Source organism: Candoia aspera, chromosome 13 (assembly GCF_035149785.1).
Source record: "Candoia aspera isolate rCanAsp1 chromosome 13, rCanAsp1.hap2, whole genome shotgun sequence".
NCBI lineage: Eukaryota > Metazoa > Chordata > Lepidosauria > Squamata > Boidae > Candoia > Candoia aspera.
Window position 1 is genome coordinate 14,442,129 of NC_086165.1, and position 21,547 is coordinate 14,463,675.

At 40.0% G+C, this 21,547-nt stretch overlaps 1 protein-coding gene across 1 annotated transcript in view; it reads right to left on the bottom strand.

Annotated features, from left to right (window-relative positions):
- Nucleotides 1-21,547, bottom strand: part of AGBL1 (AGBL carboxypeptidase 1) — a 336,673-nt gene that overhangs the window by 209,276 nt on the left and 105,850 nt on the right. The window contains exon 18 of the mRNA XM_063314373.1: nt 20,424-20,604. Within this exon, the coding sequence (XP_063170443.1) occupies nt 20,424-20,604 (181 nt within the window). The remainder of the gene's footprint in view (nt 1-20,423; nt 20,605-21,547) is intronic.

Below are 21,547 nucleotides of genomic sequence, written 5' to 3' on the forward strand. Positions count from 1 at the left end.
TTGCTCTAATTTTGTATTTTCAAAACATTATTTGGCTAAGATTTTTTTAAAAAATTATACAACACTGTTTACTAATTTTGGTTTTTAAATATCCATTAGGGAAAAGTCTGTAGAGGAATGCATTTTAGTGAGTTATATTATAGTTAACAATTCCTTTTATGTCAAAGAAAGAAACTGTAGCCTAGCAGTTGGTGTTGGACTGGGACCAGTAAGACCCTGATTCAAATCTCACCCCAACATGCACCTCATTGTCTTCATTTCTCACTCTAGCCATCTCACAGGGTTGTTGGGAGCATAATATTGGAACTGTTCAACCTCCCATATATATGCCACCTTGAGTTCCTTAGAGAAAAGATAGGCTATCAATTGCAATAAATAACTATAAATTTCCCACTCAAATGTATGATGGTTCTGGAACAGCATATAGAGTGAATGGAGCAGCTAGAACAACATTTTCTACTATGCGCTCTCCAGATGCTGGGGAATTGCATCTACCAGAATTCAGTGATTGCACACAAAAAAGAAGAATAAAAAGAAAACAGAAGTTCCAGGCTTTGCTCAAGACAATTTGTTGCCTTAGGCAAAGGATAACCCAAGAGAAATCGCAATGAACATGGCCAACAACATTGTTACAAAATCCGAGCCACCATAGAAAATTGTGTTTGTGTCCCACAGCATGGAGAACACATTGGGCTGGGAACCCTGTATGATTCTGAGCACAAAAAAACCACACAAGCCAAATAAATAAAGTCTGTGGCACCCTTGTCTACCCACCATGTAGGTGTCAAAACGTACACTCATTCCACAGAGTCTGGGCAGGTGGCCTGTTCCTTAGATTCTCTTCCACTCAGTGCTTATCATGGCAGAAAAGAGGAAATCAGTATGATGGATTGCAGGAGTCTCTTGACTTATTGTGTCATTTATCACACAACGGCTTCCCATCCTGTGAGTTGGGGCCCTGTCCATACGTCAACGTCTTTTCCTGCACTACCTCAGTGCATCAAAGAGAAACATTTGACTATGGCACAGCAGTTCCTTAGGCTCATCTCAGTCCCAGATCTATCAAGTACCTTTGCTTTGCTTCTCTTGGGTGATTATTTGTCACATACAGTATACACATGCAACCAAGGATGCACTGAAGTTCTGCTGGCACTGGATTAAGATGTCAAGAAAAGATAGGAAGTGGGTGGAATAAAGTCACAGGAGTCTGGGTAAAGGAAGAAGGAAGGGCAAGGGACTGAACTTAGATATAACACCAGTGCTTCTGGTTTTCCATTCCCAAAGCAAAGCTTGCTGTTGTGTTTAGACAAATGTGCTCCAAGGAATAGACTGAGGATATGTAGAAACATCAGAAGGTACAATGTACAGATCAAGCTTGGTGGGTCAGTGATATGATGGTTTTAATTATCTTCTCACTCAAGCCCAGAAATATGGCTATTAACTATGTGCCGTGGCTTAGTTTGGAATGTGAATATGTGTAAATGATTTTTTTTAATCCGTTCAATCGTGTCCAATTCTCAGAGACTGCCTGGACAAATCCCTGCAGCTTTCTTGGCAAGGTTTTTCAGAAGTGGTTTGCCATTGCCTCCTTCCTAGGACTGAGAGAAAGTGACTGGCCCAAGGTCACCCAGCTGGCTTTGTCCCTAAGGCAGGACTAGAGCTCACTGTCTCCTGGTTTCTAGCCTGATGCCTTAACCACTTCACCAAACTGGCTCTCATAATTAGCTTATGCAGCCACTAATCCACTTGGAAAGAAAGAAATGGCTGCAATGCAGAGCTAACCCAGCAGTAGCAAGTCTGGTGCTGCCCTTTACATAAGTGTTGGGGGTGCGGGGGGGAGAGAGAAGGGGAATAACCTATCCCTCTGATCCCATATGAACCACTGTGAGTTTGTTCTCATTTGCAAAATAAACAATCCAGAAAATAGCTATTTCTCCTATTAAAAAATATAAACTAGGGGTAAAAAACCTCCTATTGTTGGCTTACTGTACTTCAAAAAGGTGAAATCAGAGGCTTAAAGCCCTGAACATCTGGGGTGGGGGTGAAGGGTAAGCAGACTGTTTGCTCTTGCTAAAGGTGAAGTTATATATTTTTTAAAAATGTGGAAGTTTTTCCGATGGCCAAAAAAAAAAGGGGAGGGAGTAATAGAAATATGTGCTGAGGCCTTTGTAATCTCCGTCCTTCTCAAAAGTGAGAAATTATTCATTTATTTTAAATCATTTATATCCTGCCTTAAATCAGAGGAGCTCTAGGCAGATTTCAAGAAGGTCAACTGTATCCCCATTAAAAACATTCTTCCACTGGGCAAGCAGTAAACAGCAAGACCAAAACAGCACACAGAAGAGCAGAAAGCCAAAACACAACCCAAATATTGAGAAGATTTAAAAAGGGAGAGGCCAATTAAAACAGCAAACACCAAATTACCAGCTGAATGTCCCTAAATGAAGGAAATTCTGGAAGATTATTATTTGAGGAACCGAGAGGAGAACTTGACCACCAGTTTGGAATCATCTCACCATTAAAGCTGCTTTGGCTTAGAACATACCCATTCTTTGCTACTCTGTTTTTTGTGCAGCTGAAGTGCTGCCTAAATAAGCAATGTTCCTGTTCCATAAACATGTAACGCAGCTGCAAAAGGGATCATGGGCAATTTATGCCTAGAAAATTAGCCAATAAAATTTTATTACACCAGTCCTTAATTCTTTTATTAATATAAGGAAACCCAAAATTAAGTCTTTCCCAGCCAGAGAGTTATAGGCAAAACTCTGCAGGTCTCTGGAAAAGCCAGCAAGTCTCATGTGAAAAACATTCCTCCTTGTTTCCTTACAAACCAATTTTCTTTGCACAGGATGCCCTCTGCAGGTGCTATCTTTCCTAGAGATGAAGTAGTACTAAACAAAGTGCCAACTAAATCAAAAACCTGTTGGAATCTTGATTTAATTTTTTTTTAAAAAAAACGAGCTTTCTCTCCAAAATTTTTACTTCAAACATCACACTTTCCAGAAAGGTAGTATGAGTCTCTTGCAAGGGAAAAAAGAAAAAGTCTTGTGACTAACTGCGACCCAGCCATTCTTCAGTCAATGAGCTGCTTCATGTATTTGTAGGGTTGTGCGATGATTCAGGTTTGATTGCAAAACAAGAGAATTCAGAGGTTAGAGTGTCTGCAAATATAGCACAGATCTACAGTTCTTTAGAGGAGCCCAAAGGCAGCTGAGAAGAGAGCTGAGCAATCTTGAGAAAAGACAAACGTTGATGCTCAAAAGTGTTGCAGTAAGGGCTAGGTCTGCACCCTTCCACATGCTTTTCCAAATTATACACAAAGCACTTCCCAGTCTCATATATATATATATATATATATTGTCATGAGTAAGAATGGCGAGCAGGGGGCTCCCATCCAGACTGTCAAGCGCATGCGTAGCACTGATGAATTGTTCAGCCATTCAAAGAGACACAGATCGGGACCGCCTTAACCCTTGGGGGTTATATGTCTGGGTTTTCCCACGCTTCTTCAGTTTGTTAGGATTCCTGTTAAGTACTAGCAATAAATATTAGAGACCAGTTCATTGTCTCAGTGTGTTTCCTGGTTGTTAAAGGTAAAGGTAAAGGTTTCCCTTGACGTAAAGTCCAGTCGTGTCCGACTCTAGGGGGCGGTGCTCATCTCCGTTTCAAAGCCTTGGAGCCGGCGTTATCCATAGGACACTTCCGGGTCATGTGGCCAGCATGACTCACGGAACGCCGTTACCTTCCCGCCGAAGCGGTACCAATTAATCTACTCACATTTGCATGTTTTCGAACTGCTTGGTGTGCAGAAGCTGGGACAAGCAACGGGAGCTCACCCCGCCGTGCGGTTTCGAACCGCCGACCTTCCGATCGACAGCTCAGCGGTTTAACCCGCAGCGCCACCGCGTCCCTTCCTGGTTGTTAGGACATATATATATATAATTAGAATTTTTCAATATAATAAAAGTACACAGAACAAAAAGGAATGAAAAGAGAAGAAAACATGCAGTTATACTTTCTACCCTTCTTTCTATTGACTAATTATCATCTTATTCTTTCCCCCATCCTTTCTGGCCCTTTTTAATCCCCAAATCCAGAAATCATCAATTCAGTCTTTTCTTCTTTCAATAATAAGTTCATATAAAGTTTCCAATCTTTTTTTTAAAAAGTCCTTGTTGTTTTTTCCCTGACAAGCACTGCACAGTCCTAATGCGTGGTATGCTTAGAAACCATGGTCTGTGTTTAATTTATGAGAAATGTTAACTCTCCTAAAGAATTCTGATGGATGGAGACCAAGAATTCTTATACGTTCCGTATGTAATCCAATACCTCAATGCAAGAATATCTGTGTCACACCCAACCCGTTTATTAATGGTGAATACTTCTAGGCAATTCTTACCGTCTTTCCCCTCTCCTTTCACCATTTCCCCTTTTGCCTTTTCTCCTTGCCCCCCCCCCATTTTTTCTCCTCCATTTTAAGACTCCATATATCTGTTGTTATGAGGAAATCCATAGTAGTCAATGTAGCCAAAAATCAAGAGTTTGCTGGAACCTTTTCAGACTAATAATTTTTATTAAAAGGCGTAAGCTTCATCTGATGTATAGAGTGCCTAAACTGATGTAGCCGTATCTCACAAAAGCTTGTGTCTTTCAATAAAAACCGTTAGTCTGAAAAGGCGCTACCACAGTCCTCCATGCATAGTATCTGGTGATTTATAAAAGCTTAAGAAGTAAGAAATGTGTTCAAGGTCCTTCAAAATTTTATATATTGCATGCAGACAAACTTCTCTATATAGTTTTCTTCTCTCTCTCTCTCTCTCTCGTAAAGGAGGCCACATTTTACTTTTTTTGGAAGTCAAATTAATTGCTCCCAATAGACAGGGAAATTAACAACTAAATAAATCTAGCCACTTGTTTGCTAGTAAAATGGGCTTTACTCAGCCCAAATCTATCTTAGTTTCCTGATTTATAATACATGATGCTTACTTACTTACTTACTTACTTATTTAATTTATTTATCTAATTTATCCCCACCCATCTCCTCCCATCGGAGGCCTCTGGGTGGTTCCCTTTACTTACTGTAAAGCTTATTATAAAAGTTAAGTTAGAAATATCTTAACTGTTTGGAGAGTATCATTTATAGCAAACCTTGTTTCCAGATTTATCAAGCCAACAAATTTGTTTATGTACCTGTATCTGTATCAAATAGTAGTAATCTAGAGCCGACATTCTGTATGTACACAGAATCTGCACTATTACCTCTTCAGTATTTAATATGCTGCTGCTGTTTCTTGTTTTCCACATTGACCTAATGATTTTTTTAAAAAATGCCTCTGTGATGTGATCACACATGCACATAATGGCACCAAGACTCTTCATGGGTACTATTTCACTAATGATGCAGTGCCCTTCAGTGCAGACATTGTACATCCCCCACCCCAGAAGAATTTCAGTACAACCCTGTGGCTGATCACTGCATGTTGGTTTTTCTAGCCGCATTTCCATTAATGCACATACGCACATCAGGAAGACAGTGGGGTGAAACAAAACTGAAGAGCCTAAAGACTGCAGCAAAAAGATCAGTGCAATGTTCAAAATTAAGGAATTGGGGCAAAAAGTAAGCCCTGTTCCTTTCTATTGCAGTCAATCAGACACTAGATAATTTAGAACTCCAAAATCCAAAATGAAGTATGGATACAGAAAATGAGAGGATGATCCCCACATCTCTGCCTCCCTCTATCTCTCACACTCTGCTGAGAAGTACTGTAGCATAATGGCAGAGCATCATTTAGCTTGAAGAAGTTCAGCCCCTAGCTTCTTCACCTAAAGTCTCCAGCCTGAAATTCTGGAGAACCATTGTTAATCAGTGTCAGCCATGTGGGACTAGGTGGACAAGGCAAGTCACAGTTCACATATCTGCTTAGTATGCAGAAAATCAACTGGTTCAATTCCCAGCATCTTCACATAGAGCAGAGAAACACTCTCCACAGAATAGTGTGGCAATACTGTGCCACCTGGCCAATAGTGTGGTCCATGGAAGACAGCTTCTTCCTAATCACCTGGCCTAACTCTGCAAATAAGAAGTGGGAACTCCTAATAAGACCTAAGGAACGATACAGTGTTGTAATAACTGACCCAGCATCCTTTCAGGTTTGATTCGCTCACTCTCTCCATCTGCCGCATGCCATGTACCCACCCGCACCCACCCCAAAAAAAGAAATCCAAACCAAGAGTCTGGGTTGACCAATACATTGATAGCTCAAAATTGAAAACATGATATTTTAAGTAAATCAACCATCCAGCAGGCAAATTGGTTGCCTCTTATTTGGGGCTTATTTTTGAAAGTCAGGGGAAATGATTGCTCCAAATCATTCTGACAAAATGAAAACAAAAACATTATCTGAAAACAGTCATCAATTCCTTCCCCCATCTTTTCAAAAATTTAAAAAACCTATGCAACCCCTTTCCTTGTTCTCTCTCTGCAAGAAAACGTTCCATTCGTTCATCATCTGTCTTGGAAACCACTCCAATTTATCATTAGTTTTTGGTGCCGGGGTAATGGGGAGGACTTCCAGATTGAGCACTGGAATTTTTTTAGGATCTTCTTTCATATTATTTTAGAATGAAGGGAAACAGGAGTATAACATCTTTAAGGAATGGTTTAAAAGAAGAGATGGATTTTGTGCTGCATCCCAAGAAAATACAAGCCAGACCACACTACAATTAAGTATCAATTTATAGAGGCTACATTCAGGCTACAAATTTAGGGAAATATTCCCTTTCCAGAAGTAATTCTTCTCTACAACCCTTCCATTTATTCCTATTTCTAATAATTACTTCCATCAATAAGCAGAAAAGAGGCTAATTCATCCCCACATTTCCAAATTCAGAACTACCTCTGCTATCCCAGCCATGCAAAATTTGCTTTTATGACCAAAGGATGGCTTTTATTTGTTTGTTTGTTTGTTTGTTTTTCAAATTTCTATCACTGCCTATCTCTTCTGAAAAGGGGACTCTGGGCTTCCATTTTTTAAAGCCTTGCCCTGTGATTACCTCACTGGCTAGTCTGTTCAGTATTTCAGCCCAGTCTTATCACTCTTCCTAGGATCTGCAGCCCAGAAAATGTGTGAATTTATTTTAGGGAAAATAAAAGAAAATGAACAAAGGAGCCTGTCTCTCTCTCTTTCATTGATTCAGTAGGAATCAACACACATGAATTTGAATGAATGAGAAGAAAAGAATGATAAGGAATTCATTTTTCATCCATTTATTTTTATCAGGTTTCCTCTAGACTCTAGAGGATTTGTTTGGCAGGAAGGGAAAGCAGCTACATACTGCTTCTCCTGTAGTTTTTCCCTAACAATTCTCATTCTATTTGATGACAAAATGTTTTCTATTTCTATTTGATGACAAAATGTTTTCATCTTTTTTTTCAAAGGAAAAGTGAATTCTGTTTTTTGTTTGTTTTTTTGTTTGTTTTTTCTTAATCTAATACGTGGAGTTTGGTGTCCTGTCTCTCGCTGTAAGATCATCATTCCAATGGGCTGGCTTCTAATACTCAGATATATCCCAAGGAAAGTATCAAAAGGAATGCATCCCACTGGGCTGTTTGAGATGGGAAGGATGGGCATCCAGGAAGGGTTTAAGAGTGATGGGAAAATGTGACACAGAAAATACCACCAAGAGCAAAAGTGTCAGCAAGAGAAATTCAAAAGAAATTCTCAAGCACCATGAATTATAAGGTAGAAAAACAAAAGCCTCTTTTGCAGAGATAGAAGACTGCTGGTACACTGCAAACCAAATTTAGCATAGCATTACAAAACTTCTCAAATCTGATATCCTGCAGAACTATTAGAGAAGAATGAGTTCAACTCCACCAATAGCTACAGGACTCCTTCAGGTTAGAAAGATCTGGCAAAATGGGTCTTCTTGCATTGGAGTTTCAAGAATTGTGCAAGTATCTAGAGCCAGATCTGAAAGCAAATCCCTTTCCTCTTCCGATAATATATATCATTCTATATGCTATCCTTCAAATCCCAAGAATCAAACACTCCGTACAACTGAACTGACATTTCTACAGCCCGAAGTTATTTATTATTATATACCATCATGCAGGGAAAGCCATTCTTTTTATAATATACTTAGGAGTACTCCGTGGGTGCTACTTGGCTAGCTGGTTTCTTAAGTGATGTGTCAATATTTTTAACTGTTGTGTCTATATTTTCTTCTCATGTTTTTCAATCTCATTCAATCTGGAGAAAAAGAAATTCCCTTTCAATTTTTTTTTCCTAATTGAAAAGACAACCTCAGTGCCATTATGGCGGTCTGAGTGTGGAGTTCTTACTGTTACTAAGCTCTTGCTCTGAAGTGCTAAGGTGTGTATGTATTTGTGTTTTGCTGCTTTTTGTACAATCATCTCCCCAGCAATCTACCAGCATCTCTCCAGCAGTGTACAAGCGCTGTGGTTTGTCATGCTTCACTTCAGTCCAAAGGAAAAGCATTAAGACAGAACTCTTCCCAGGGGGTTGTTTCAAATCAAGCAGCCAGAGAAGCTGTAGGGTGATGGAGCCATTTGAAGGAGGAAAGAGAAGCAAAACTCCCTTTAGCTGGCTGGCAGAAATAAAGCTCAAAATGCCAATAAAAGACATGTTAATTCTCTTAAAAATGGAAGTCCTCTTCCATCAAGGAAGAAAAATTTCAGGAGACTGGATGAGAGATTTGCACAGTTTACAAGGAGGAACTGAAATATGATCTATGTTAAATGCCCCCAAATAACACAAAGAAACCATAGAACAGATTGCATTCACTCATCTGACAGCCATGTGTATGAAAATATGAGACGCAGAAAAAGGGAGGACATGGGATGTGTCGAAGTAATGGAGCAACTTTCTCCAACCTGGTGTCCCCCAGATGTCTTAGAATTCCACAAATCCCTAGTGAGTACAGAGGCTAAGGATTTGGGGAATCGAAATCCAAGGCACCTGAGGGCACCAGGTTGGGGAAATCTCTTCTAAAGGGTTGCAGCTCAAAATGTAACACAGCGCAGTGCAATAACAGAAGCTGGTGATGGATCACCAGTCTTGAAAACACCCCAGGCAGCAAGTTAGTCAATTTCAAAAGCCCAAGGTTGCAGGGAGGCAGCTGAGGTTTTGTGACTGTGACACCTGGCTGCTGATTAGCTACAGCCCTTCCCTTCCCTTCCTTTGCTCAGTGGTGCCAACACAGCAGGAGAGTACATCCAGAGTAAATTACATTTTAAAAAATCCCTCTCTTCACCTCGCCTCTCAGCTTTTTATTTATTGTAATTACCTGGGTAATAAGATTTGTTTTCCTTGTTATTATATATATTACCACACAGGGCAACAACAAGAACAACAGCAGTGACAGTGGCTGGGAGAAAGAACAACGGCTGGGAAGAATTATGCCTTTTATTTATCTCTGTGGTCATTATGGGGCCACAGAGCACAGACGGGGAAAACAGGAGCAATACAGAAGGGAGGGGTGCATGGGGAACAGCTGTAAATAGAGAAGCTGGCATGTTCCTGGGGAGCAAAGATATTTAGGAGCGCATTCGCTAAGGAGGAAACAGTGGTGCTAAATGAACTGGGCTCATAATTCATGCAGCAAGGCAACTCAGGCAGATAAGGGACAGAATACATAACTCTCTGGAAAAATGAAGGCCAAGAGAAGGGATCTGTCAGTCCAGGGGCAGATTTTGAAGGCCGGGTCTGCAGAACCAGATCCAATGTTTTGGTTCCCATGAGCCATTCCACATGGACAGGGACTTGCTAGTCAGATATGGTGCACGATCCACCCATGAAAGATAAACTTATGCTTTTCTTGTAGGAATATTTGCATTTTGATCACAAGAAGGGGGTTTACACTTAACTGGGCCATGGCTCCATCCATCCTTGGTTGTGCTAGTGATTATGGGGTATATTATTTCTTGCCTGCTCTCTATTTTAATGTAGTGTTGTCATTGTCATTTTATTTCATTTTAATTTTGTTCACTTCCAGAGTCACCGGAGATGGGCAGCTATACAAATTGAATTAATAGATAAACTCAGGCTGTGTTGTGTGAATGGCACCCTTACCCATGGTTAACCTAACCATGGTTTACTTATTAACCCAATTTGCTAGGTTCACACACTGTAAACTAACCACATGGGGTAGGTTCACATAGCACAAAGCAATACAATTTGTCAGCTAGCTTGTGGCTCAGTGTGTCTTGCATACCAGCCTGTGACTGGCCGGCATATCCCATCATTAAGAGCAGGAGAACAGCAGAGAGGGAGAAAAACAGTGTAAGAGAAGGTGCTGTTGTGGTCACCAATGCCTTCCTGGTGCCATGATAAAAAAAAAAAAGCATCCCCAATGACCTCATTGCAAGTGACGATGTAATTGGAATGTACCACATGGGATGCTAAAAAGAAGCTTTGGAGTAGGTTCCCCAGAAGCTGCGATTGGTAACAATTCTCCTGTACTTGAACACAGGTCTTACTCAATCTTTGCTTCCCATCCTTGGAGATCCCACAAGTGAACTGGGATTTCCAGCAAGCTGTGTATGAATTTTCTCACTTCACTTTGCTACAGAAAGGTTGGGGAAACTGGTCATTTTCTCAAAAGTTCCTCTGCAAGCATTTAAGAGCTATCAGAGCTGCTGGAAACTTGCCTCATAGTTCTGGTCCTTGCAGTGAGCCCCTCTTGGCTAAAAAGGGAAAGAAGAATGAGCTGTATTGTACCTTTGCCCCAATGTGCAAAACAGATCTTCACCTCAGCAACAAGTAGTTATTGCCCTAACTTGTTTCTTTAATTCATTCCTTCTCTTTTCTTCTTCTTCTTTTTCTTTCTCTATGTCAGAGGTATATTACCTGCTGTATTCAAATTGGTTTGAACTACAGTTCCTAACACCCTTTGCCATTAGCCATGCTGACTGGGATTACAGGAACTAAAGTGCAATATACCTTGAAAGCACCAGATTGCCCACATAATCTAAGCACTTCCATTAAGTTGTCTGCCTGCTTATTTCCTGCTTTTCCCACCTAGGTTCACATGATGCACTGAATCCACTTTAGTCATTTGTGTTGTAGAAACCTAGTCCATATTCTTAGTTCATGGTGCAGAGAGCCAGGGCTGCATTTGTTGAGCAGCTCCCAACCCAACATGTAGAAATTATCTGGACAAGGAACCAGAAAGCAGAGAATGTAAACATGCAGCTGTCTTCAGCAAATGTAACAGAGTGGGAAAAGGAAGTCAAGGACATCACTCTGTTGAGAATGTTGTGGTGTCATAGAAAAGCATGCAGGACTTGAAGCATGACTGGGTATCTGTACCATCACCCCCAGCCACTCAGACTGCTAACTGTTAAGGTCACCATTCTACTAAGATAACCCTGGCATGGTGCTTGGAAAAGGAAGGGAAGAGCCATCGTCTAACCTATTTTAATGCATAATGCACTCCTTCAGCCTTAAAATCATGCTGGAAAGATTATGGAGATGTTTGCATCTCTCCCTCCCTCTCTCCATTCCTTTTTTTTCCTAAACATTTCCCTAAGCTGAGCTCAATTCTTAGAATTTACATGGTGCCACCTATCAAGCTTTCTTGGCAGCAGTATGGTAGTTGTTTGCCATTGTCTTCTTCTGAGATCTTGTTTTGACTTCCCAGTCTACCATATAGCCGCAGGATTCCCTAAGGGTCTCCTGTCCAAGTACTAATCATGCCCAACCTTCCCTGGCTTCCAAACCCAGACAAGGTTGGCCAGAGATGCCATGTTCTGAGACTGTAGTAGCAGGAAGAAATATAGAGTATTGTGAACAAATCTCTAATTGTATTTCCCTGGGAGTCAGGGGCATGGAAGTAAAAATGCCTCCCGCCTTGCCTAACACCTCCATGGAAGCCTTCTTATCTGGGTGTTGGAAATATGACCTTTTGATATCATATGAAATATAATATTGAAAATATGGCCTTAGTACCTCCCAACCTACTGACCACAAGAGGCCTTGAAGACTAGATGCATAGGAATTCCCCTGCACTCTTTATTTGTGAGACAGTTCATCTCAGTGTTTAGTTCCTTCATTTGTCTTCCCGGTATACTTGCTCTGTGATCCTGTGGCTAATAAGCTGTGCCTAGTGAGAAGCTAGGCTTTACCTATGTATTTCCTGTAATAAACTTTCTGTTAAAGTCACAAAGAGATATCTCACTAGTCCTTGCTCAGATTAGATTCCTGCTTTCCAGGAATATAAGATGCATTGCCATTAAAAACAGTCAGCCTCAGCTGCTGGTGGGGAGGGTGAGATCTGGCCTGGATTCACACTATACCTTATGCCCAAACCACAAAAACTACATGAAAACTTACTATGTGGTGTCAAACCAGCCACTAGTTTGTAAATTATGATTGATGGATTAGCATGCTGTGTGAATCCATCCCGTTGTGGTTTGTTTATTCAAGCTACAAGCAAGCAAACCCAGAATCTGTGATTCCTGACCTAATGTCAGATCCATCCTTTGGGACTGACTAGAGGGAAACAAATCAATTTATGGTGACCAGCATGCTATCCCAAGGGCTACGTGATTACAGCCAAATTGCAAGGACCTTTAGTGTTGAATGTGTGTATTCTTCCATCAACTCCAAGCTTGATCAACGATCCTGCATCTCTGAATCATTTTTAATTTAATACTTCTGGGAAGAGGGTAAAAAAAAAAATCAATCAAACACAGGCACAATTGGCAAGCAGGGGGAATTAGCATTTGGCAGTGTTCATTATTGCTGTTTATGATGGGTTTTTTTGGGGGGGTGACTGATGCAATTAATAACCTTAAATTTAGAGTCCATAAATAATAGTATTTCTCTGGAGCTGCAATGTCTGGGAAAGATCAGCTAAGAGCTCAAAATGCCACCAGCTTCTGATGCTGGCAGATGCTGCATTGGCTCGCACACTTGTGTAAGCACTGCCAGAGAGAATGTCAGACCAATGAATGTAGCAGGACATCCACCGGAAGAGACACTGCTTGCTTTGTCAGTAGGTCAGAGCACCAGAGGAACTACGAAGGGTGCTGCAAAGGGAAGTGGTTGCAACTTCATCACGACAGTTGCAGAGTGAAATGAATGTGTCGAAACAGCATCTTTTTTATTACAAAATTGAATCTATTTCCTGCTGTCTGTAATGGAACTTCCTTTCACAGATCCAGTGGCAGGACATTTCATTCTACAGATTTACTAAGGCTGAAGCTATGTTAACAAGGTCAGGGTGGGAGCCTACGGCCATTTTTCTTCCCCCATGATAATTTATTAGCAAGCTTGAAAAAAAGATTTTTGCAGGATTTATTTATCCTGATTTGCAGGCAGGATCACCCAAGCTGGATACCTAATAATAGTAAAAGCAACAACAATAACAGTATATTTTGTTTAAGCAAGAGATCAACAGGGGAAAGTTATCTTTAAGCTGCTTACAAATGTCCTCCTTACTGTCACTCCCTTCTCTGCCTAACCTGGGAACATCAACTCCCTTGAAGTCACTGGAGTCTCCCTTATCTCTATGGCACTTCTCTCCCAACTGCTCCTGTAAGAGGAAACAGGAAGAGCTAGCTGGCTGGCTGGCTGGCTGGCTGGCACCTAGTCTTGTGCTTTAATTTAATCCCCCATCCTCATGTATTTACATATTTACTGTGCAGCAGAGCAATTTTCCTGCCTTTCTTTTCCTGCCAAGTCTCCTTCAGTTTGGAAAAAGACATTTTATTTCAGAAGTTATTTCCAAGGAGAAGAGGATAGTTCAGAAATGGTGCCCAACGGGGTGGGGGGGTGGGGTGGGGGGGGTTGTGTTCTTGCATTTTATTAAGCAACCTGGGGGCAGAAATATAGCCTGCATGATAGTTTGTTCTTCAGTAATCTGCAGCTTTCTTGGATTCTCATGTTTCCTTTACATCCCACAAGGCTTTTTCTGATGTGGGGCTTCAAGGGAATCCTGCCATAAATGAACTGCTAAAGGGTTTTGCCATCCCCTGGACATTGTAAGAGCCATGACAAAGTTTATGCCTTTTAATAACATCAGTTAGTTAGAAAAGGTGCAGCACCTTTTCTGATTTTTGGCCATTCCCTAGAGAAATTCACAGGAATCATCACCCACAAACATGGTAGAAAAGTTTGAAAGCCCTTTTATATTCAAGCGCAATTTAACTTTCTTACTTTGTTTTTTTCTGACCTTTCTTAAACCCTGTCCAATGTGTTCACCTGACTTCTTTTTTTTATAGTCTTCAAAACTATATTCTGTGTCACTGGTCCTCCACCTCGAGTATTACCTAGATACAAAGACATCCCAGGGTCTTTATGGCAAAATCTGTTTGATTCCCAACTTCTATGCCTCCAAATGTTCACATTCACAGCTTTGAAAAGCCCAAGTTTATGATACCCTGAAAAATATTTCTTCCTTACACATGCACACATTTATGTACCACAATGAAATATGAACTCAATCTGCAATTGGGAAATGCTGTTTCAAAGAAGTGCATATCACAACAAGCTGGGCTATTACAACCATTCAGAAATTAGCTTCCAAAATGGAAACTGATAATTTGCAGATTAAATCCCATTATTATAGATTGCCCTGTGAAAAGATTAAAACATTGCACAAATTCCTTTAATACCTAAGATGTACGCAGGTATTTTTTCATTCAGTGCAGAATGTTAACATGCAGCCCTTGGAACCAAATTAATAGAGCTATTTCACATTCCACTTACCCCCACACACTCGAACCTCACAAGTCCGAGAAACCTACTTTGATCTGGTTTGATTTGGTTTGTTAAGAAGATCAAAATCATGATATTGGATTGTTCACATAGCCTGCTACTGGCTTAATTGTGCAACAAGTCCCCATTTATGTTCAAAGCAGCTTCATGTAAACAGTAACACTGCTATGCTTTGCAGGTGCATAACTTAATTGTGCAGTCAGCTTGCAAAATCTCCTTTCCACTTGATGCACTGAGCAGAGGGGACAGTTGGGGGGGGGGGGTTGATATGACTACCCATACATCTGCTATCTAGTCAAGACATTTATCTACCAGACACTGTATTAAAATTTCAGAAGGAAAAAAAAATCACAGCTACTAGTGGAATCCCTAGAATAGGTCTAGAAGAACTATTAAAAGAGAAAGATTGCTCATTTGAGTTGCATGCTATAGTAATGTAAATGCAAAATTATGATCAAATCTGCATTAAAACACTTACCATTTTCAATTTATACTTGACAAAAAGAAGCATCCAGAACAACTCCTGTAGCTTCAGGTAAGGTCATCAAGCAAGGATTAAGTCTCCTCAGCTCACCAGAATGTATGAAATGTGGCATCAACTTGCTTGTATGCTGGCAAAGCCCCATTCTTAAAACTCCATTTCTCTGTCCTACTTCTGTGACTAACCCAGAAAGCTCTAGTGAAGAACATGACACTTCAAAGCAAGGCAAGAGGGGGAAAAAAACCCTCTTAAATCAAGAAAAATGTTGGGACAAGTAGGCAGAAGTGGCATCAATAGCATAACTAAATGGAAGGAGGAAAGATTTATAGGGGTCTGAATGTATGAGATGCAAAATCATTCTGCTCGTTAATAAGTCAGATCTGAATGGAGATACTCCAAATAATCACCTTGTTCAAAATTGTCCTAGTTGGCGTTTTTATGAGCTTTCAAAAGAAAGGAGACGACATTAATTTATACTAGCATCTTGAAGGCAGTGAGTTGAAGAGTGTGACCTGAAATAATCTAATGCACAGGAAACAGAAGTAAGCTGGAATGGTTCAGGATTTTCCATAAATATTTACATATATTGGGGAAGAGCACCTTCTCTATATGGCAATTTGTTGGCACACCTTGCAAAAAAAGTTAAGCTATTTGTTTACATTGCCTCTACCTTCCATCAGTCCTAGGGATATCATTATGTAGACAAGCCTTTTTGACTATCGGATATTACAGTGCCATCTCTCAGTGTTATCAGGATCCCTGATTGACTGAGATTTTCCTGGTCCCTCCAAGAAAAAAATGCAACCAAGAGGAATAATGGCGTTCAGCAGGAAAGCGTTCATTAAAACCTACAGATATGCCCCACCCCAATGCACCACCAAAGAGAGAGTATTCAATATTCTCAGCAGCATTTATAGAAAAATGGGGGTGAGGGGGTAGGAAGAATATCAGCAGATACATGAAAACTCAAAGATTTGCAAAACTATGAAGAACAACTTTAAAAATCTCAAGAGCGCATTGATGAGTGAGATCAATGGACAAAGAATTATGATGGACTCTCTCTTGGGATGTGGAAAACAGTAAGGATGGCAAAATGTAATTAAAATCATTAAAATCAAGTTAAATTCTCTTTAAAGCTTACAACCTGTCTGAAAAGATGAACTGGAGCACTCCATGCTGCAATGTTTTGTGGCCGATCCCGCTTATACAGTATATCCCATGAGATAAAGCAACAGAACTTGCAGATAACGTTCCTCACCCTCAAAGAACCTCCTCTCTCCAAAAGTTGCGAAGAAATGGCAAGAAAGATCAGCTGATCCAAACTCACCCCCCTTCTCCACACTTTTGTTAGTGACCATTTAAATTATCTACAATGATACGGAAAGGTTAGGAAAGCAAAAAGGCATTGAAAGCAAGGTAGTCAGATTTGGTTCATACTTGATTGAGAAACCATCTGCAATATCCAGGACTGTAGGCTAGACTGAGAAGTGAAAGGAGAAAAAGAATATCCTGGAAGAAGGCATCAACAAATGACTTCTCTATCATGTCAAGAAAACTGCATGGACCTGTCCATGTAAGTCACCAAGAGTCAAGCCAGCCTGAAGGCAATTTTACTTCAATTTTCAGGGGTCTTTGTGAAGTACTTGACCATGAAAAAGACTGATTTAATAACCAACTCAGGGTATTAACCATTATTTAATTCCACTGAATCCAGAGATGCATTTCCTTCTTGTCATTAAGGCAGCAGCCCAGAATGAAAGGTATGATGGAGGGGAAAGGTATGATGGATTCTTTGGAGATATATGAAAGCTTCAAAGCTCCCATCACTCCTGTGCCCCATCAGAGAGGACTTAGTTGAGAAATTGAAAAAAGCACTGCTAAAAATCAGTTCTCCCCATTTTCCCTCCTTGCTACCAATTTGATACTAACAAGCTCCAAGATCACTATGAAAGCAGGCAAATCAAGAAGGGCACAGAAAGAAGCTGTGGCCACAGCAGGACCTATTTGGCACGTCTACTTCATCAGAGCTTGGAAAGACTAAGCTGATCTAAATCTTTCCTTCAAAACTTCTCTTGCTTCAAAACAGCAAGGGAAAAAAAATTAGAATGTAAGAACATTGCCCAGCAGTCTGTTTTCACCGTGGCCAACCAACTGCACAAGGAAGCCCACTAGTCTCCCAGCAGGTAGCCTTCAGAGACAGTCACACTGCCATCAAGGGTAGTAGCCATTGATCCCCATGGCTTCCATGAATTGGCCCAACCCTTTCTGAAAGCCAGCCAAGCTGGTAGTTAGCACCACAATGTAAAGAATAAATGGCATCTATCCTACCAATCTCTCCACTGCCATCAACACAAGCACCATTTCTAATCTTCATCTTAGGAGGGCAATGATAATAGCCTACTTTACAGATCCCTGTATTGTAAATGAAACTGAAATAAGGTATATGACATTATGCATAGCAACATTATTTGTTTGTTTGTTTATTTGTTTTTCAAATTTTGCCACCGCCCATCTCCCCCGAAGAGAGGGACATTTCCCACCAAAGACATGACATTATTTTTTTTTCAGCTGGAATCATACTTTTAAAATTAGTAACTAATTACCATCACTGATCAGCACTCAAAACACAAAAAAATGGCAGTTCATCATTACCATCATCATATTATTTTTGTCATTGTCATTGCTGTCATTGTTGCTTCTATGGGCTGCAGGGTTACATCACCAAAGACCTAATTCTTTGGGTCTTAGGGGACTAAGTAAAATAAAAGGGTTAACTTTTGCAAAAAGTGCTGGTTTGGGGACCAATTTTAAAGGGGTGAGCTTTGGGAGGTGCAGAAAAGGAAGCTAAGGGTCACATGCAGCAAACAGGTTCACCTTACTATCCCTTTAAAATGCAGGAGTATAGATTGCCATCCTAAGAAGAGGGGAGGGATGAGACCATTAAGTCCAGAGGCTTGAAAAAACCTAACTGCTGAAGCATTTCAATCATCAGCTCCCTCCAGAGGGTTTCTCTAAGCTAAATCTCCATGGGAGAGAATGGATGCACCTGGGGGATGTTATTCATGCCATCTGGGCTAAAGCAATAAAGACTCCTTTGAGCTGAATTCAATTCCTGGAGACTTTATGGACCAATTTGTGTCATTTTCTTGGCAACAGGACAGATGTGGTTTTCCACTGCCTTCTGGGATTTTTTCTTTTTTAAAAAAACTTCCCAATATACCTACAGTCCTGAGATTTTTATGGTGGGCTTCAGTCCACCTATTAACCAAGCCCTACTTGGTTTAGCATTTTGCAATCAACCAGGATTGGCTAGGTCCTACCAACCTGTGATTCTTCAGAACTAAATCCCCCTGAATTCAGTGGGACTTATTATCTTTTAACTGTGTGTTAGATTGTTCAGGAATGGCACCCTGCAATGCACAGCATGTCATTTCACACAATGCAACCTTTTATTTAAAAAAATACTTTTTTTTAATTGCAGATAACCAATTACAGGGTAATCTCTTTTTTACTTACATTTTAACAAAAGGAGGGAAAAACTCAAAATCATTATCTTGGTTTGAATTCAGTGCAGGACCATTACAGAATAAAAGGAACCAGTTACGTTTGACAGCACATAAAGAGAGAAGTTTCAGACATTGGCCCTAGATAAAAAAATGTGGATGTTGCACAAGCAAATCTCTTTTTCAGCCTGTGGAATTCAGGAAGATTATGCTGTTTTATGCATGTTTACTCACATGTAAGACCCAATGACTTTACTGAAGCTTCCTCTCAAGTAAAACTGCAGCCATAATAAAGGCTGATCTAAGGAGTACATATAACTATTTAAAAAACTGGCCATTGTCAACTAGCTATTATTCAAGATTTCTTCCCATGAAAGCATTTTTAGCATTTATGCCATTATGTAAAGAATCAGCCTTTCCTGACTCCAGCAATGAATTTTAAGATAATTTACCAAACAACTAATGATTCTATTTTCCCAGGTTAATCAGTTAATAGAAAGCACTGTCTTCATTAAATACATGCACACTATCACTCTTACTGAACTGCTGTAATATTTATGTTAATTTGCCAAATAACTGATAAAATAGTTAAAAGGTAGGCAATTGATTTACCATAAAATGGATTAATCAGTGAACAGTTTTTCTAAATTCAAGCTTGGAGAACCCTCAAATACATAAGTTATGCCTACTCCCGGATTCCAACCATAGATGATTATACAATAGGCCATAAAGGCTCTGTAATATTAACAGATATTTGATGACTATTGAATTGCATTGAATTATTATTATTGCTATTATTGCTATTATTATTTGCAAATTGGAACTGTTACAAAGTTTTGGAAAGCCAGAGATAGAAAAGCAGATATCCACTCATTAGGAGGTTTAACAAAGGCATACCAAGTCACCCACCCTTCCTTTCTTTGGAAATGAGAATAGGTAGCATCAAGAGCCAAGTGATGTTCATCTACAAGAGCAAATCCAAGGGAGAGCAATGGTCTGAAACAAACTCCTTTCTTGGGTTCCCTAACAGGTTATTATATACCCATTCACACATTTCTATTTTCTGTTTCCCACTGATGTCAGCATTACAGCCTTACATGTTCAATTCTCAGCAGACTTTGGTGGGGAGATGCATCTTAATAGCCTCATTATAACTCAATCCTCTTGGCAATCACCTCTCAAGCTTCCTATTAGAAGAAGTGATTTGTGATGCCCAGTCAGCCCGCACATCTCTGCACATCATTCCCACTAACAGCAGGCAGCTCTTTTCTTGAGCACTGTCTGTACATACTATATTAGATCCTCATCCCTTCTCACTTGAGGTCTCACGAATTAGTTTCCCTTCCCTTCTCCATATTGTGCATTTTTAAAATTTATTTCCATGGACCATGCATGGAATGTGGACTTCCTCTTTTCAAGACACCATGTGTATGAAGATGAATAGGTAACACTGTGTGTTTCTGGCCAGATAGATAACATCATCTCAAGATTAAAAACCCCATGGCATTCTCAAGGAATGACTAGCTACCCTTGGATAGATCCCACTCTAATGCTCAATTTAGGGATGTTGAAACTGGAATTCACAGTTTAAGGTAGCAAAGTTATCCATACTCCAATGGCAAACCAAGCCACATTTTGCTAAGAGTCATTGTGGTGATCCCAAAATACCATAAATATCTAAATAAAATAACTTACTGGCCATTGATGACTCCATCTGGATTCAGCATGGGGATAATCTTGAAGATAAAGCATTGCCGCAGGAGATCAGCAAGTGGGTCGCTACTGAGGAGGAACTCCAGAGTCCCCTTCATTACCCAGCTGGCATTGCTCTCACCAGGGTGGACCCGTGCCATGAGCACAACGTAAGGACGGTCACCTTAAAAAAAAAATAGTATACTTTTTATAATTTTTTTTTTCCTGCTGCTTACCTAGTATAGTGTTCATAGTATTAGTATCTAAATATGTGCTTACTTTATTGTTTTATAATCAAAGACCAAAAAGAAAAAAAGAAATAGCAATAATACAAATAAAAACACAATGTAATGCACCATGAAAAAAGCATGGAAGGCTTTCAGTAAGAGTCTGTCCAGTGAGGCACATTAAAAAGTCAATAGCCTGTATTGCTCACTGGTTCTGAGAGCCAGTACAGACTGATGTTCTCAGGATATCAGGCACTTCCAGCATGTTTTTACTTTGCCTTTCATTTGTAGCTATACCAAGTACATCCTTTGTTCTCTCTGATCATGACTGTTCTTGTATGAGACTGGAAGGAACAATTGTGGCTTGGTCTTTGTTACATGCAGAAACAAGACTTCTTCAACCTGGCTCACTCCAGGGTCATTGCTATTCAATTCTCAACCAATCTAGTCATCCCCAGCATGACTGAGAATTTTGGGAATTATAGTCTAATACTTCCAGAGATCATGAACTTGGGAAACACAACCTTTTGGGTAAGAGTGAACCATACCAATTCGTCCTACAGGCTAGAATATCATTGTTTGAATACTTGCTAAGTAGGATCTTTTTCCTAAACCATGCAACAAGAAAAACACACTGCAAGTTTTAAAGAAATGTGTCCATCTTTCAAGAAATGCAGTCTTTGAAGCAAGCTGGCATGGAATCAAAATAACCAACATAAAACCATCTTAAAAAACAATGATAAGAAACATTGGCAATTGCCATCACAGCAGTAAAACCACTTTTCCACTTGCTAAAGTTTTTGTTCATGTTCTTTTTATTTCCTTCCTTCTGTGGGAATTCTCAAAACTAGGGTATCATGTTTGAAATGGTATAATTCATACAATTACTCCAGGATTCCT